Source organism: Filicampus tigris, chromosome 8, assembly GCF_054856515.1.
Source record: "Filicampus tigris isolate MCC_2025a chromosome 8, RoL_Ftig_1.0, whole genome shotgun sequence".
Lineage (NCBI taxonomy): Eukaryota > Metazoa > Chordata > Actinopteri > Syngnathiformes > Syngnathidae > Filicampus > Filicampus tigris.
The window spans coordinates 12341985-12361138 of NC_141224.1; the positions used below are offsets into that span (position 1 = coordinate 12341985).

Below are 19154 nucleotides of genomic sequence, written 5' to 3' on the forward strand. Positions count from 1 at the left end.
AAAGCTAAAGGTGGACACGTCAGTCACCCTATGATTGATTGATTTCAAATTCATGATGGTGGTGGTGTATAGAAATACAAACAAATCAGGAAAGATGTGCAGTTTGGAGAGGCTTTGTATGTGTAAAATGTAAATTTAATCGTATGTGTGAATTGTGCTCAAAACTGTGATTCACAAGTGAAATGATGTGCAACGTGAGGATATGGGAAAGGTCATCTTATTTTGGTGTCTTACGCATGTATTTAGTCATAAAGTCACAAAATACTGACATTTGTGTCATTGGCAGAGATTACTAATTGAATGAGGCTGTGGATTTTTCCCAGGAGGGCTGTTCAACTGAGTGAAATTTGCCGCCTCCCCCATCTGACACACCCTGTATAAAACACTTGCAGCGCTGGGAGGCTGTCAGAAGAGCTTGGAAAACATTGGAAGTCACCCCACAGCACAATTTCCATCCTCAAACAACGTACGTCCTTCAGGATGATCACTGATCATCTTTTTGGATTAGGAAAATCTGGATACTGGATGATTATGTCTGTTCTGACTGTAAAGTTTTTGTTTCTTTGATGTGAGCCAGGTTTCTCTGCTGGGATGTCGCTGGTTGTGGTCCTCTGCCTGTTGGCTTGTGTTCACTCGGGCATTGATGCGTATCCACGCAAGCCTGTCACCCCCAAAGAAGGAGCACCCCCTGAGGAAATGGCCAAATACTACTCGGCACTCAGGCACTACATCAACCTCATTACAAGGCAGAGGTGAGTGACATGGAGACAGTGTTGTTATTGTTATTATTGGCAGTGCAGTATTGACATGTTGCCTGGCTTTTACTGTATCCTTGCACAGGTATGGAAAACGAGACGTTCCAGACACAATGTTTTCTGATGTGTTTGTAGAGGAGAACACAGAGACTATCCCTGGGTCCAGTTACGGAAGGTATGATCTGCAACGATACAACATCCATCTGCTTTTAACATAACTGTGTACATATGTATATATATAGGGATTTTTGGGGTATAGTTTTATAGTATCTTTCAGGTTTTGTTCTCTTTTTACAATTACACTGTCAGATGTTATATTTTTGTCACTGCTTTGAATGTCACTCGAGCAATATTTTGTAACTTTTGGGCCATTGTTGTCATACTTTGTACTCTCAAAACAAAAAGTAGCATTCGCACACCTACTGACTGCGAGATTACGAACCATTTTATACAAGACGTAACGTCAAAGCCAACGCTCTCGAGATAACGAATGGAAAATCGCAACACTTTGTGTGCAGAGAAAGACATTAAAAAAAAAAATTGAATTTGGAAGATGGGCAGATGATCCGACAAGATGCTTTTTGGATGCACTGTAAATATCTTGTTGCTATTTGTTAATTACATAATAACTCATTCTCGGCCAGGTCTTTGACTCCCTACGCAAGCGTTTCAACAGAGGAAATGAAAAAAAACTACAGTAAGGGGAGTCTAGCAATGCTTTCACGGACCATTTATGGGCCACAGGTCATAATTTGACGAACCATGCTTCAAATGAATCATGTTATGCCAAACCACACTTTTTATTTGTGAAGTGTGAATATTGTAGGGAACATAAATACAGAAATACAGGGCTACTAAATTTGGAGAAAAAAAAAGCATTTCCACTGCAAGTAATATTATTTGACATTTCTCATAGGTCAGGGGTGCCCAAGTCTGGTTATCAAAAGCCCCTGATTTTAATTAAAAAAAAAAATAAATACTTGAATGATTACGATTTCTTCAGCTGTAAATACAAATTAATATAATATTCTGTCTCGTTATAAGTTATCAGAAACACATTTCTTTAGGTTAAGGTAAATGTGTTGTTTAAAAAAAAAAAAAAAAAGTATATTATATTAGTCTCAGTCCCCGAAGGGACATTTAGTTTTCACTTCATATACTTATTTTTAATCACACATTATATCTTAAAACGTATAAAGGTAACTGCTGTGGTGTATTATTATAATTTTTCCTGTTGTATATAGCTTGGTGTTCTGGTATCTCTTAATAGTACTATTAGTACTACAATAATACTTAAAAACTAATGCTAAAAGGAGGTTGCTAAACAGCATTTGATTTTTCCATCGTTTTGCAATAATTGGTGTTGATCTATTCTATTCTAATGATTTGTGTCTTTATTGTGTTGTAGGTATGATGAGCTGCCAATGTGGTGATGATGCTGGACTTACTTAAAACCTTTAATTTGGGGGTGACTGTAAATTGTGTTGCATGAAATATTGTGTTTATTAAAGTACATTTATATTGTAAATACTGTAATGTTTATTCACATCTTCTGGTGGCCCCATATGAAGCGTTCCATACTCCGCAATGCCCTCTGGTGGTAAATTGCGGTACAATGATATTTTGGTACTACAGTACACTATTGGATTGTGTTTTGTGTTTGGAATAGTAATAGAATAAAAATCTGTGCATTCATTTTGAATGTCTATTTATTATAATTATCATATTCTTGTTAGTATCCCCATTGCATTTGGTTTCTAAATCATATTGCTAATGATGAAATTGCCTTCATTTGTGGTAGGTGGTAGTTTCTCTGATCTAGAGTAGTCAATAAACACGAAGCTGTGGCAAAGTTAACAAGGATGTTTATTTAATGTTGTATTTTTGTAACATTTCACAATGTCCAAGTGTATGTTGATTTTCTATATCAGTGATTCTTGAAGTGTGGTCCGCAGGCTCCCGCGGTACATGAAAGAATCCGTGGCTATGTACAGTTCAGTTGTATTTAACTTTTTAGTACAATACAGTTGCATTTCATCTTTATTAACTGTTTGTCCTTAAACTTTTATTTAGGTATTTTTAATTTAACTTTTATGTGTAGTACATTTTTATTAAATTCAGATTATTTTAATTTTCATGGGTAATGTTTAAACTGCATAATGTTACGGTGGCTCACTATCATATTAAATATACTTTTTAAGAATGTAACGTCTCATTTTTTTATGAACACTTGGACCTACTGTGCTACTGCATTTTGTTGATCACAATGATGGTACTTGGTGGAAAAAGTTTGAGAAGTACTGTTCTATGTCTACTGTGTATTTTCTTTAAATAAATGTGAAAATAGACAAAATGGCACCCATCTTGTGTTTCCCCCGTGTAGTCGTTGTAAATGACTTCTATAGTACAAAATAGAATGTGGCACATTGTGACACTTGTAACAATATGTAAGAAGTGGGACATTTAAAAAATATATATTTTATTGAACCTTTAATTAAACAGGTAATATATCGTTTGGACTAAAAACCTCTTTTCAAGGGAGACCTGGCCAAGAGGCAGCGACAACCTTAAATCTAAAACAATACGGTTACATAATGAACACAGAATTTTACAAAAACATGATAAAAAACAAGTGCATATTGTATAATTTGTTTCAAAAGCTCTCAGTTTGGAATTAAAAAACTTTTTGCTTCCATCCCTTTTGTAGCATATATTCCCTGCATAAGGAGCAGAGTAAACAAAAGCTCTCTTATCCAACTCTGTACAGCAGAGATGTCAAACTCATTTTTGTTGCGGGCCACATCGTAGTTCTGATTTCACTCAGATGGCCGTTACGACTGTTAACCCATGTAATTTTATGATCGTCTTAAACACAACTAATTGATGGATCACTAGTTTTGAAATCAGAAGCCAGTAAATAGTTTGTTCAACTATTTTTCAATGCATTTTAAAGGAAGGATTGGTAACAAATGCTTGAAATATCGAATATGTTGTGTTAACAGTGAAGACAATTAAAAAAAAAAAAACATGTCAAGTCAACACACATGATTTGACTTCCCGGGCCACATAAAATGATGTCGCGGGCCGGATCTGACCCCCGGGCCTTGAGTTTGACACCTGTGCTGTACAGCATAGGGGACCGAAAGCAACAAATAATCCTGTTACCGAAGACTGCAGCATTCAATATTTTTCAGAGTAATTAAGGCAAAAATATAAGGGGGAGAGGAAAAACGAAGGCCTTCGGCTAAGGGTGATTTGGGATTGGGCCTAATTTACAGTGGTGACTGGACATCACATCTTACAGTTAGTAATGAACCTCAAAGGAGTGTGATAAACAGCATCAATACTTTACAGCAGAATTCATACATAAAATATATCCATAAACCAACACAGATAAACACAGATACAGTTTTAGCTTGAGCTTCCTCACATGATTTTCTATACAGTGTACGTATGTGGCTTGAAAGTGAGTGAATAATAAGACGTGAGTATTTGGACCACCTCCATTTCATTGCCTTCGAGAGTAGACACTGGGGGAATCATTTGAGCCAACATTTTACAGTTAGAAATGAACACGAGATTTAGATTTGTTTGATCAGAAGCGAGAACAAGTTTCAAGTGAATAAATGCATGCTGGACAGCTACAAAAGCTTTCTACAGAGATTCGACAGCCTGAAAAGAGATGGTCCATTTGAGTAAACAACAGTGTAGTCATCATAGAAATGTAAATTTGCGTTGGTCCGTAAAATCATTGGTATAAATGACAAATAAGAGGGGACCCAATACAGAATCCGGCGGCACCCCCTTATGGACAGTAACAAATTCAGAGCACATACAGTCATATTTAATGCACTGGGACCCATTGCTTAGGTAATTTGAAAAACAGGAAATTGTCCATATTCAATTCATTATCTAAACCGCTTATCTTCACTTTCCTAAATCCTAGAGTCTAAGAGCAAATGTGAGTAGTGGTTTGTACATGTTTGAAGGTGTTCTCCACAACTTTGAAGGACATTGACGTGATCCACAGAGAAGCTTTGTGTGAGGGGGGAAAAAGGGGGCGCAGCATCCTGACTCGCTGGTTGAATGGCAGACACGCACACTGAGCATTAAACCAGCGTTAACTAATGTGCAATAAAACAACAGTAATGGACATATTGGGTGGAATTAATTCAGCAAGCGTGACAGGACTCCAGTGAAGAGAGCAGGTAATAACATGTTTAAATGTTGCACTCGAGTTATGTTAGCAAGGCAGTGCTAGCTCCGAGTATAGTTCGGCAAGCGTTGTAATTTCAGCTAATTTATCTATGGATATCAATAACATTCAAACATGTATATCCAGTAGTTATTCAAATTGAAACGCTTATCTTATATTTCCATCCACTACGATACATTTGATCGATCTGGAAGCGATGAATAAACGCGTGAACGCGCACGTGAGCGTGTACTAGCTACGCTAACATGTTGTTGAATATGATTAGCCAATGCTAACTGAAATTATGACAAGAATTGTATTAGGCACTGAGGGCTGCACTGAACGGGCGCTGTCGGTTTGAAAGTGTCACATCGTTGCGCGATAGCGCTCTAGATAAGTGCTAATCAGTGGATAACAGTGACTTCAGATAATGCCACGCTACATCGCGGTGTTAAAAAAAAGGTTGCATGGGAGCAGCGAGCCCTTAACGTATGACAACAGAAACAAAACCACAACGTACATTGTAGCGCACTGCTCCATTATTATCGTGCATGACAGAAGGACGCACACTGTGCACTTAAAGTACAGACACCTGTGTGAATATGTCTGGTAAAAGTATTGACTGCTCAACTAAAATATAGAAATATGATGTTTTACTGTGGATTATACTTTGTACAAAACGTTGTAATAGTTTGGCACAATGAATCGATAACCAAAATCTATCTATTGTCTATGGTCAGTTAGCTGTTGATTGCACTTTATTTCTGACATTACGTTTAGTATTCACAGATGCTAATTTTCTATTGTCAGCAAAATATTTTATTTTCATCAAATGTTGTTCATAAAATTATTTTGAACATGGCTAAACTCAAATATATTTTTGGGTGGAGCAACAACTTGACATTTTAGCATCCAACTGCATAAAAAAATAAGTTGTGGCCTAGCTGTAACACAAGACATTTTAGATCTAAAATAAAACAAAACAACTGGAGTAATATATCACGCCATCTCTAATGTTGGGTACACATAAAGATAATCGGGCTGTTTTTAACAATTTTTCACTTCACAACGAAGACAACAACCGCCACACTATCTTATGTCTTTAAATGTCTTATATAAGATTGTCCTGTGGTCTGATGTGTGTTAAGAGTGAATTTGAGGGTTTTAAGATGGTGCATGACACAAGACATTTGCCACATATAATATTTGGAGCCAGCAAGCAATTCTCTTAAATAAGGTCAAGGATGAGGAATATCCTGCTTCTCTGAATCTTTTTATTCATTGTCGTGAATGCTCCCTGGTTCATATTTCTCCATGTCGCTGCTGTCCCTGTTTTCTGCCTTATAAGATGCCAAGAGCTCCATAAATCAAGCTCTCAACTGCAGTTGACTGATATTTTAGGTTGAAAAAAAAAAGTAACGTCTGTTTTTAAATCTAGTGCAAGTAAAACGTCTGAAATAAATACACAAGTCAAGTACAGATACATGAAAAATCTAGTACAGTCACAGTACGGAAACACGCTATTTGTTCTTCGTTACTTTGTGCCACTGGCTCTGTTCGGTGTCGTTGTTGATGTCATTGTACGGTCAATTGCTATTTAACAGATGTCTCTAATAACACGTTATGTAAATTTCTAGTCAGTTGGCGTTGTAGTTAGTTATTTACATACAGCGTGTAACCACTAGAAAATGTTCATTCATATGTGGTCTCTCTAAACCAGATTGCCTCCCCCAAGGGGTTCACACGTCTGTTGAATAGTGTCACACATCAGATACAGTTGCTCCTAACTTCCCATTTATAAACATCTCATTTTACTTTGGAATGGGGAAGCAGGGTTCCAGATAGTTCAGCATGGCTGTGCCCTGCCACATAATATACATCCTGCAGTTGGCTGTAATCTCGGCGTAACCTCCAGGAACCGACATGAATATTTTCAAACTTAAAGTCCAAATATTTACTCTTATTGCCATCTTTGCAAGGACTGATCATGTTACGTGTATTACCTAGCTGTTTATAGTGTAGTATGTTATTAAAATAGCAGCCAGAAACTCTTGGAGGACACCCATAGTGTCACTGCTACAAGCTATCAGAATTAATGTACTCTGCGTTTTAATTCGATGCGTCCCTCCATCCATTTCGTCTTTCACTTTTCGTCATCACATGTAAGCTGGCAGTGTTCTACATTAACTTTTCATCTGGTAGCAGTTGGGTTAAAAATAACCAAATTTGGGTCAAAAATGGACCGATCCACTACTTGGGTCATTTTGACCCACCTTCTTGTTTTTTTTTGTACGAACAGCCCAATTTTGGGGGGTTCTAACTTCTTTTTCTGCGAAAAAGAACCTAGAAAATTGGGTCAAACAGCCCAATTTTTTTTGGGGGGGGGGGGTTCTTTTTCTGCAAAAACAACACAGAAAGTTGGGTCAAATTGACCCAATTAGTTCCAATTAGGTCAATTTTAACCCAGATTGGGTTATTTTTGACCCAACTGTTTTTAGAGTGACCAGTACCCATTCATTTTCTAGACTCCTTCTGTTCCAGATGCCTGTCGAAGACCAGACTCCATGTTGGAGTGCCGTGCAAATGATTTGAACACAGTTTGTGGGTGAGGTTCTGTTTTTTTTTTTTTTCATTTTCTTTCCATGATATACAATTTAATGCTGTGTGAGTACATTTTTTCAGAAGCAGAGTCATTATTTGTCATTCACTGCCACTCCTTGTTCTCCTATCTGCATTAGTGTAACAACTTCAGTTGTCATCTTTTTTTCTGTGGTGTTATATGTCAGTAAATATCTCTGCTTTCATTTGCCACGGTGTCCAACGTTAAGTCAGAATATGAAGCGGCGTTCCTGTCTTCTCTTTAGCCCTGCAGTTGCTCTGGTCGCTGTAGGCGGGCCGTTGGACAAAATTTGATTTTGTGGAGAGGGTTTTGCCATCCTAAAACTGAAGAGCACACAACATGACTGTGGCCAATGCAAAGTCAGGCTCAGGTAAGCCGCTGCCAGTGTCCGCAGAGGGCCTCTTGCACATGAACAGCCTGAATGTTTGCTTTTCCTTTGCTAACATTTTGCTGTCCACTTGTCCATTTTTGAGTTGTCTTTGCAGTGTGTGTTGAAATCCATTTGGTACAAATACTATTATGAAACCACCGACTAGTTCCTGCATTTTGTAAGGCTTTTTATACAATAGCAGAGTTTCCTGTGTAAAGTTTGACACATCTGTTGATGCAAGAATTTCTCTGTGTGTCTGTGTGCGAGTACATTAGTGAATGTGAACTGGCTCATTGATTGACTGTCCCACATTGTTTCGCTCTTTTTTTATGAGTGTTTTCATTAGCTGTGTTCTTGATGTTGTAATTGTTGTCTTGTCACCTCTTTAGCCATGCAACAGGTTCTGGACAACCTGAAAGACCTACCAACGGGCTCGCTTGCCAAAGACATCGACCTCATCTTCCTCCGTGGAATCATGGAGAGCCGCATTGTCCGCTCCCTTGCAAAGGTACATAAAACATGCCATCCAGCTGTTACTTATCCCGCAGGGATATACAGTAGAAGTGCACTGCATCACACTGAGAGCGGTTTGCCACCGTTTAAGGTTTACCAAAATAAAAGTAGGGATGCGCTGTGCTCTTATACACAGTAAAGTCCTCAAGAAATATCCAAAAATTTGAACTTCACTTGAATTGCTCTTTTTATGTATGACCAAATGATCCGAAACTCACATTTAAAAATGACTAAAATAATTGCACTGCAAGGTGAACAACTGCACTAGTTTCATGGTTGTCGTACAGTTTTTCCTGCTCTCTGGCCAAGAGACTGACCAAAAAACAAAGCCTAGTGTGATGGCACTCAGCAGGGCACAGACCTCCGCCAAGGCCAAACAAACCTAACCAAAAATCATCAGGTGGAAGGCCATGTAGTTTCACTTTAAGTGCAGCTTTATCTGCCAGATCTGGTTGGTCACTGCACCGTAACACTGTTTCAATTCAAGTCATTACCAAAACGCAAGCCTTATAAATAATGATAAAGACAGCAACTCTTGACCTCGTGCTTTCATATAAAAATTCTTACAGTTTTACAGCCTTAACCTGGCAGTATGAAGTCAGTGATTGTGTGAATGCTTTCAGCATTTATTGTGTGAATGCTTTCAACATTCACGCACGTTATTCCTATATTTCTTCTGCCCATTATTTTGATATGCATTTACTCTCACATGATTCACCCGATTCGCATCATTCCAATTTCAACATATTACTAAAATGCACACTTTGCAGGCTATTTTTTTTTTCTCATTCCAAAAATTCTACATTTTCCCAAAATGAAACATTTTCAGCCAAAAATTCTCCATTCATTCCAGTGGCACATTCAACATAACAGACTCATATTGTTCCCATTTGAAATTCAAAACATTCAGCTCATTCAATTCACCGAGGAGACAATTTTCAACATGCAAAAAATTCCCACTGACCAAAATTCAACATTTTCACCACTAAAATTCCCACAAAAAATTACCTGTTCCTTCCCAATAACACATTTTGCAAAACAGATTCACATCTTTGCCCCCATTTGAAATTCAAAACATTCAGTAATCAGTACATTTAATTCACCTTGGTAACGATTTTCAACATGCCAAAAATGTGCACATCCCACAAAAAAAATAAAAAAATCCCCATTTCCCCCAGCATTTCAATATTTGCACACATTTTCTCCAGAAATGGCAAATGTCTACTATACACACGATGTCATCATTGACGGATTTGCGCTAAATATAGTAAAGTTGATTTCCCTTGACGGCCCCGGCCAGAGTGAGAACTGACAACAGATTGTGTATCATGCAACAGAAGGTCCGAACTCAAGTATTTACACGCAGTGTGAACATTACGTAATTACACTGCTTAAATAGATGTTAACTGAGGTCAATAAGGCCAACAGCATGATAATACATCTGTGCTAGAGATTGAGGCCACGCGGTCAGTCTATTAATAGAACAATGGAGCATGTTGCTCTAAGAAAACTGTACCCCACCAAACTCTATTATGTAACATTTTATTCCCGATAGGTTTGCAAGTACTAAGCTTCAAGTGAACTTGTGCTAATTTCGCAGTGTTCATTTTCCACTTAATAATGACAAGCCTTTTAACAGGTCATTGTATAGCCTTTTTCTTTCCACCAAACTAAACACTATTACAGGAGAGATACTTCAACTGAATATGAAAAGACTGAAAAATGACCAAGGCCATTATTGTAGAGCAAGATGACGAGATGTACCATAAGAGCAACTCAAACAAAAGCGCTCTTTTGAATGCCATGGAATCTGTGAGGAAAAATAAAAGACAAGGGTTCCTTCATTTTACAACAACGTTCCGTTCTTAAGGCAGCGACCTAACGGGAATTTGTACCCAAGTCGGAACACACCATGGTGTGTTGCAGTAGTAAATATTTGTATGAAAATGTTTTTAAGTTGTTATTTTAATGTTAGGCACTATGGTGGCACGTGGAGCACTCAGTATTTTTTATGTGGTACTTGGTGTAAAAGCGTTGCCATTGACTGCCGTGGATAATGTGTACATTCTGCGTTTGGCGTTCACAGGCCCACGAGCGCCTCGAGGAGGTCAAGTTAGAAGCCGTGCGAGATGACAACGTTCAGCTGATCTCCGAGATCCTGGACTCTCTCAACAAGCTGACTGAAAAAGACGCTTCCACTGTGGAGCTCTCCCAAATCCTCCGGGAGCCTCATTTTAAGGTAGTTTTTCCTCTTCAGTTCTATCGTCGAGTAGTAGACACAAGACACTCTTTCTTGTTTTCTCATCACGGGGGAACCACTTGTCAGAGCGCCTTTATTCCAAGTTGTACCTCGCTCTCTGTCCTCCACCACTCATTCGATGGGTAGGAGGGGGGTGGGGTATATTTCCTTGGACCAATGGCAGGCCTAGTTTTGTGGGTAAAGAGAGGGGCAGAGCGTTATGTCACCTCCACGTTTTGGAGTTGCTTTGTAGCCTACAACCAATGTTGCGGTTGCTGCTGGGGTAAGACTATTGCTCTTATTCTTCAGCTCTGTGTTTATCAGTAGACATAAATTACAGGCTATTTGGTGCGCAGCTAAGTTATTTGTGTCTTGTAGTGCACAAATGGATAACCTTTTCGCTGTCAGGGGCCCATTTAAGAGCCATGCTTAATGGAAAACAAAAAGTTCTTGCGCGTTCTACTTTGCATCTCCTGCATGATTTTGTAGGGCTGGGCAGTATGGCCTTAAAATAAAACCTTGATTCAGACTTTTTCCCCCTCTTTGCTCATCGAAAAAAGATACGACTAGGGCTGCAACTAAAGACTATTTTATTAAATTGTTAACGATTATTTTATGAATTGATTTATCTGTCGATTATTTTGTCAGTTCATGATAGTATCTGATAAAGTCATCATGCTTTCATTTCCATACCTTTATTCCAAAAACAGGACAGTATTTAAAATTTACAGTGTAGAAAATGCACAAATATAAACTAATTATGATTCAGTTGCTGGTTTGGTATGTAACGCATCAGTAACATGTCGGAAAATGGGCAAGTTTTTTCTTACAAGGCCAAAGCAGATGTTTGCAAATGTCTTATTTTGAAAAAGATCATGAATCTGCTATAATGGAGGAAGACAGAATTCTGAGGATTTGGACAATTTTTTTACCCAAAGTCTCCAAATGAATAATCGATTATCAAAATACTTATTGATTCGTTTTATAATCGATTACTTGTTCATGAATCGTTATTAATTATTATTTTAATATTATATTATTTATATTTAATCATTATTTTGTGGAATTTTTTTTTTTATTATCTTTAAGACTCAACTATTTGCTGTTATTGTGCTGCTATACTTTTACGGCTTAGCCACCTGGTGGCATCTTGGTGGCAAGGAAACAATTTGATGTGCTTCACTTTGGCAAGTAGTTCTTGCTGCCATCTAGTGACATCTATAGGCAATTACAAACCCTTTTGCGGGGGACGTAAATTACTGACATATTTTTGCTGTTTGTGGAAGACTAAGTCCCCATCCTTCGCAAATAACGGGTGTTCACCATAATCCATAAAACGGATTCATCGCCGGGCCCTATAATCGAGTGAAAACTACAACTCCAATCTAGAATTTTGTTCTTGACTTGTGTCCTCTGCAGTCTTTGATAGAGGCTCATGACCAAGTGGCTGCAAAGTGCTATGAGATACCAAAGTCTGCTGTGAACTGCACCGCCACCTTGGCGAGTTGTCTCATGCCCGCCGACGCCATCAGAATGATTGGCATCCAGAAGAAAGCCGGAGAACCACTGGTAAGTAAGCAGCGTAAGAACTACGGCACCAGTGACTCCGCCTTGCCACGTACGGGCTGTATTGTACACTGGATATATGGAATGCAAGGCTGAACTTTTTGGCAATGACTGAATCCATTCCATAGTTATGCAATTATTCCATAACACCAAAACTTGGTATTTGATCAGGGCTGTGTTGACTTTTTATATCCACCGTATTTCACACGTTTACTTTAATCCGCCTCTCGCCGACCCGAATGACTTTGTCCACACGGCGGACCTGCTGCGTCATTTATGAGGTGCGGCGGTGCGATAACAAAGCCCTTTATTTTAGGGGGTGACCTTCCGCGTGGAGCAAGGAGAAATGGTGATCGCGCGGATCCTGCACGGCAGCTCCATCGACCGGCAGGGCATGCTGCACACAGGCGACGTCATCCGCGAGGTGAACGGCCACCAGGTGGGCGGCGACCCGCACCAGCTGCAGGAGCTGCTAAGGGACTGCAGTGGCAGCGTCACCCTCAAGGTGCTGCCCAGCTACAAGGACTCACCGGCCCTTCCACAGGTGAGGACATGAAGAACGCGTTACGGTAATCCTGCATATAGTCGCCGTTCACTATTCACAAATTCACCTATTCTACATCCTTTTGAATGGAACCTTACTGACCTATTTCAGATTTTTGTGCTATTTCCCAAATGCCACAAGATGGCGCCCTAACCCTGTCTAAATAGGAAAGTAGTACAGTGGTGACTTACAAGTGCCCCAAATACATTTTTTGGGGAGTTAGGAACCATCAATCATCATCTTAATCATTTATGGAAAGGGTAAAGCAGCTAAAAACAAACACAGAATGAGAAGACTCGCAATGAGCTACAGACGGCCACTTTCCTGACGTCACTCAATAAGCCACACCCCTTAAAGGCACACATCCCACATTACATTTCTTGTGACTTGACACTCAATGAAACCAGTTTATTTCTTTATTTCCTTTGTTTTTATGTAACACATTCCTGTTTTTCATTATTTGATGACAGCAATGATGTTTTGGGGTGCTGGAAGTGGAATTAATGGCATTTCAATGGAGTTCGTTGGGAATATTGAATTGATATGCAAGTCAATTGAGTTACGAGCTTGCTCACTGCACAAATTAAACATGGATCTCAAGATACCACTGTGCAATAGTGTTCGTGAAAGTGATACATCTCGACTGAGAGACAAGCTTTGTTATTTCGGGTGGTGCTATTAAGTTTAGCCTGGTTTGTTGGTGGAAGTTGCGGAAAGTTTTGCCGCATGTACATGCACATGCACAAGTGCGCTTCCGGTTAGACTTTACACCGATTGGATCGGCCAATATCTGTGATGTCGGCTGTAATGTCATAATTTTGCCGATCCATCGCTGATCGCAGAATACATGCACACATACATTATATACGTGAAGAAAGCGGTCACAACTGCTTAGTAAGCTGCGGTAATATTAGTCCATTTTTGCCGAGGATAAAGAATATATGCCTGTGGGTATTGCCACATTGTCTAGAGGTGTTGCTGCACCGTTTCTGTTCAAATATCGTAAAATGCTGCTTTTGTTGGCCCCTCTATGCAAAATGGCATTGTGTGTTAGCATTAGGCTAGCCGATTTACGTCTGATAAATTTGTGGCGTAAAGTTAAATTAACAAGGTAAATGTTCATTTCTCATGTTTTTCCCGCTCTTAGCTGCAGGGCTCGGTCCCGATCACCCGTGAATAGCTGGAGATTATTGTACAATGGACCAGTTGACGATTGGCATTAGGGAGAGATTTCTGACCTGCGTGATCTCCGAATACCAAACAAGTGTAAACCGAGCCCGAGGGGCATCTATTAATAAGTCTACCTCAACCTCCCCCCCCGATACACACAGACAGACAGACACACACACACAGACACATATGCATGGACGCACACACTATCTGGGACATAGGGCCCTCGCTTCCGCTTAGAGTAAGCGCACAGAAGCTGAGGGCCAGCAAGCAGCGTTATGTCACATCATGTGACCTTCTTGCTGAGGACGCATCGGTTGATCAGAGTTGACTAATCAGCTAATTTAATCACATTCAAAAATGTTTTTCCTTCAAGTGGTGCTTCCTCCACGGGGAGCACGGCCGATGCGTTCCAATGAATTAGAATATCATAGAAAGCTGTTCACCTCACAAAAGTGAAGCTCTTCGATTCACTTCACAGCGTTATTGTTTTTTTTTTTTTAAATATATAATTTTGGTGATTGTGGTTTACAACTAATGAAAAACCGAAATTCACAATCACAAGAAAGTAAAACATTGCATAAGAAACTGTAAACATTTTTGTAATAGGAATTTGGAAGAAATTGGCCTTCTGAAAAATATTCCAATTTGTTGATGAAGTCTCTCAAGGTCATTCAAAGAATTACTTTAATATGAGTCAGAGTTTTGGAATTGAACATTTCGTCTTCTTGATCTTTCTTGTGGTACATCTGCCATTTCTTGGCAGGTTTACCTGAAGCCCCATTTCAACTATAACCCGGCCTCAGACAACCTGATTCCCTGTAAAGAGGCGGGCCTTGCCTTCTCGAAGGGAGACATCCTTCACGTTGTGAACAAGGAGGACCCCAACTGGTGGCAGGTGAGTTTGTGTGTTCCCATATATGCACATGAAAGAGAACATTCAAGCAGAGGCATGCGGCTCACCAGTGGCGTTGTCCTGATAACATCTCACTGTGGGAGGGACCCAAAACAACAAATGATTCACATCTTATCTTTAATGGCACATTTATAGAAATTCCAAGCTCGTTTAACATACCGTATGAGTGACTCATCCCGAACTTTACCTGCTAGATCAAAGCAAGTGAACGCCTCTCAAATAGGTGGTGCCAACACTTTTAGATTTGAACACAAACAGTCTTTTGGGTCCTTTTGTCGTCCTTTTGCGCCGCGGCTTGTGCGGTGTGTCTAAATATATCTTGAAATGAACACGGCCCTGGAGCTCAGCTGATCGTCCGATACCTCAAGTCGGGGGTGGGCAATTACTTTTTCAAAGGGGCCATGTGAGCGAATGAAACGGTTGTCGAGGGCCATACCAACATGCTGGCCTCAGTTATGTTCAATAATGTGATTTTAATGTCTTTTCACACAGCAGTAACTTGTATTGTTTTAATAAGATGCCGCTTGTGGGTTATGTATTAGGTTTGGTGTCATTAGGAAATCCAAATTCCAATTAAAAACTGAAAGTAGACACTTTCTACTATGTGGACTATGTGGACAAGGGAGTGATTTCCTTTGTAGGCTCGCAGCGTTGTGGGCGGAGCAACCGGACTCATCCCCAGTCAGTTCTTAGAGGAGAAGAGGAAAGCGTTTGTGAGAAAAGACTGGGATCTGTCGAGAAAAGGTTCGTGCCAGTAGACGCCACGTTCAGGCGGCAGCACAACAGGGAACTGATCACCTTGCTGTCCTTTTTCAGGGATGCTTTGTGGACATCTCACGGAGAAAAAGAAGAAGAAGAAAAAAATGATGTATCTCACTGCAAGGAATGCAGGTGTGTGTCGTAATTCACTTCGAAGTCTCTTTGCACCCGGGAGAGGTAAATCTAACATGCCGCTTGTTTTCAAATCATCAGAATTTGATCGTTACGAGTTGCAGATCTACGAGGAGGTGGCCAAGATGCCGCCGTTCCAGAGGAAAACGCTGGTTCTGATTGGCGCCCAGGGTGTTGGGCGGCGGAGCCTGAAGAACAGGCTCATCGTCATGAATCCTCTGCGATATGGAACCACTGTGCCCTGTGAGTGAGTGAGTGAGTGAGTGAGTGACGCTCAGCCAGGGAAAAGCTTCGATCAAATGAGCTGCTGAGAACTGGAGTGCATGGGAGAATTCTGTTGTTGGCATTTTGATTTAAAGTTCAATGACTGCCATAAAATCTGCTAGGTTTATATCTTGGCGATTTATATGCCAATGATTATTTTCACAGAAATGTAACAATATATTGTGAAAAGTGATAAATAATATTCTCTTATACTGACGTGCAGATGCACTGGCACCCAAGCGTCTGGATTTTGCTGCTTTAATTCATTCTCTACAAATGCAATATGAAGCACAATACTGTGTTTGGACTAGTTGGGCCCTATACAACAATGTTTTTCAAACCTTTTGGAGTCAAGGCACATTTCTTTCATTGAAAAAATCCCGCGGCACACCACCAGCTGAAATTGTGAAAAAAAAAAAACAACAACCTTATTTTAAAAATATAAGTGTTATTTTTAATATAAGCATTTTTATTAACATTGAAGAATGACATTATATTATGTCTTGATTAGGAATTAAATAAACACAAAGAAAAAAGTATTTTATAATGTTTCGTATTGATACTTACTCAGTGTGAAACATGGGCCTGTTTGGAAAAACGTGTCACTAATTCGCTTGTCTCTAAACAAAGACAATTAGCTACCTGCTGCTGCTGCTACCTACTGGTATGGAAGAGTACTACAATGTAGTAACTACATGATTACGATGCCAGGTGCTAGACCGGCACACAAATTATAATAATTTCCCACGGCACACCTGACAATATCTCGCGGCACACCAGTGTGCCACAGCACAGTGTTTGAAAAGCACTGGTATAGGACATAAAAAAATGTTGACGTGAATTCCCCTTTAAAAAATTTCATTTATTATCGATATTTGATACAAACTTAAACTTATCAATTACAGTTAATAGTAAGAAGGAAGAAAAACAAACAAAAAAAAGACCTACATTTTTTATTTTTTAAAAATTGCCCTAGTATTTTTACGACCACTGTAGGCAGAAGTGTGACGTTTCTTTGCCTCTGTTGCCTCATTTCAGTCACCTCGCGCAGCCCCAGAGAAGAAGAGCGAGACGGCCAGAACTACTCGTTTGTGACGCGGCGTCAGATGGAGCAGGACATCAAGGACAGCCGCTTCCTGGAGCACGGCGAGTACGACGGCAACCTCTACGGCACCAAGATCGACTCCATCCACCAAGTGGTGGCGGATGGCCGCACCTGCATCCTGGACGTCAACCCGCAGGTCAGCGCCTGGCTCGCCGCAAAACAACTCCACCAAGACGCGGCCCCGTTTTAATGTTTGTTAAAATTGTGTTCAGGCTTTGAAAGTGCTAAAGACTGCTGAGTTCATGCCCTTTGTGGTCTTCATCGCTGCTCCTGAGTTGGACACTTTGAGAAATATGCACAAAGCTGTCGTGGATGCCGGACTTACAACCAAACTACTTACTGTAAGTTTGAAAGGAAATCTGGTCCATCGACTGTCTTTAAAAGCAAAGTTAACCCAAACATACTTTTTTCAAGAATATGGATGGATTGATGGATGTTCAATGCAGGCCCACTAGTTGAAGCACGGCACTGATCAATGTTGTGTTTGTGGAACATGAGTTAAGCGTCAGAATCCACCCGTTTTTAGCCATCTCTGGGGTCGGCCATTTTGTCACTTCTGGTGACTAAAAATGACATCACAGATGTCTGGGCTCAGATAACGACCAATCATGGCTTCGGAAAACAGGTGAGCTGTGATTGGTTGTTACCTGAGCCCTGAGCGAATGTGATGTCATTTTCAGTTGACAAAATGGCCGCCCCCAGAGATGGCTAAATACGGGTAGATTAACTCTTATTTCACAAACGCAAAATTCATCAAAATGCCTTGTTTCAACTAGTGCACCTGCATAGAACATATTAAAAAAAATATGTTTGGGTTGATTAGCCTTTTAAAAATGTTGCCCGAAAACACAAACTTGAAACCATTTTGGTTTCAGGCGGCCATTGTTAGGCTCATGTATGGTAAATGCTAAATACTCCACTGAATGATTCCAAAATACTATCACTTAAAAAAAACAAAAAAAAAACTATGCGTAAGATTACTTCAGATGCATAAAATCTCTATCTGGCGCACTTAACAGCCTTTCCTTTCAGCTTTAATGTAGATCTTTCTTGCCGTGTCACCACAGGAGAACGATTTGAAGAAAACGGTGGAGGAGAGCGCCAGGATCCGCCGCGCCTACAGCCACTTCTTCGATTTGACCATTTACAACGACAACTTGGACAAGGCCTTCGACCAACTGCAGGAGGCAGTAGAGCAACTATTCGTGGAGCCGCAGTGGGTCCCGGTCAGCTGGGTCTACTGATGCTTCGATGAGACTGGACACTGGGCTGTCCTCAGCTGCTACGCCTGCCATGTGAACGGAGACACTGCACTGCACACTATGCAAGTCACAGCACACAGGAAGTGTACTTATTTATTGGCAAACTCTTTTAATATACTCATCAAATGGATTGGGAGTCATATTGTGTCAGGATGTTTTTCATTAAAAAAAGAATAAAATAATGATGTTGCCATGTCCCGTTATTTAATGTTACACTTGTAAGTTGTCTATTTATTCTGCTAAGATAATAGAGGGCTTGCTTATTGATACCTCACCTCAGTGTTTGCGTTTACACTTTTATGGCACTATTTGTACTGTCGTTCTTCTCGTAGTCACCACCCTTCATTAAGGCTGCTTTTTTTTTGCCTCCATTTATAGTTCAGAGGAAATTCAGCTGAATTGAAGGCTTGTTGTGCGTGTCCATCAACCATTTCCCTTACTATGCCAAGCACAAATCACACAACTGTGAACGTTGTTGACATGTTTCTTTCTCTAACTCTATGTGGTGCTGCATTTGACTTAACAAAAACAGACCTTTGAATTAAACAGGGTGCTGTGTCTCAATAAACCGTCCCTTTTGATGTGATCCTACTTAAACTGTTAAAAAACATTTACTGACTTTTAAAAAGTGTATTTTACTTATATTTCGGATAAGATGTATTTTCAAATGTTAAATAAATGTTTTTTTTATGTAAAAACTACTCCGACTGCTGTTTTTTTTTTAACATTGAAAATCAAGAGACA

At 39.9% G+C, this 19154-nt stretch overlaps 2 protein-coding genes across 3 annotated transcripts; both read left to right on the forward strand.

Moving 5' to 3' along the window:
- The first annotated feature begins 323 nt into the window (after window positions 1-323).
- Window positions 324-3117, forward strand: LOC147143737 (peptide YY-like). Its single transcript, XM_086037849.1, has 4 exons — window positions 324-466; window positions 578-752; window positions 841-930; window positions 2164-3117. Exons 2-4 carry the CDS (start codon window positions 592-594, stop codon window positions 2186-2188), a joined length of 276 nt encoding a protein of 91 aa, XP_085893975.1. The 5' UTR covers window positions 324-466; window positions 578-591; the 3' UTR covers window positions 2189-3117.
- A 1570-nt stretch (window positions 3118-4687) lies between these two features.
- On the forward strand, window positions 4688-19111 carry pals2a (protein associated with LIN7 2, MAGUK p55 family member a). Of its 2 annotated transcripts, none has more exons than XM_086038165.1 (14): window positions 4688-4963; window positions 7476-7555; window positions 7815-7940; window positions 8330-8448; window positions 10540-10692; window positions 12112-12261; window positions 12575-12802; window positions 14739-14870; window positions 15530-15632; window positions 15705-15779; window positions 15861-16022; window positions 17082-17284; window positions 17361-17489; window positions 18216-19111. In XM_086038165.1, exons 3-14 carry the CDS (start codon window positions 7910-7912, stop codon window positions 18390-18392), a joined length of 1662 nt encoding a protein of 553 aa, XP_085894291.1. In that variant the 5' UTR covers window positions 4688-4963; window positions 7476-7555; window positions 7815-7909; the 3' UTR covers window positions 18393-19111. The 2 variants fall into 2 exon arrangements, with proteins under 2 accessions (XP_085894291.1, XP_085894290.1); XM_086038164.1 differs by having other exon boundaries at window positions 7492-7555.
- Window positions 19112-19154: the final 43 nt, after the last annotated feature.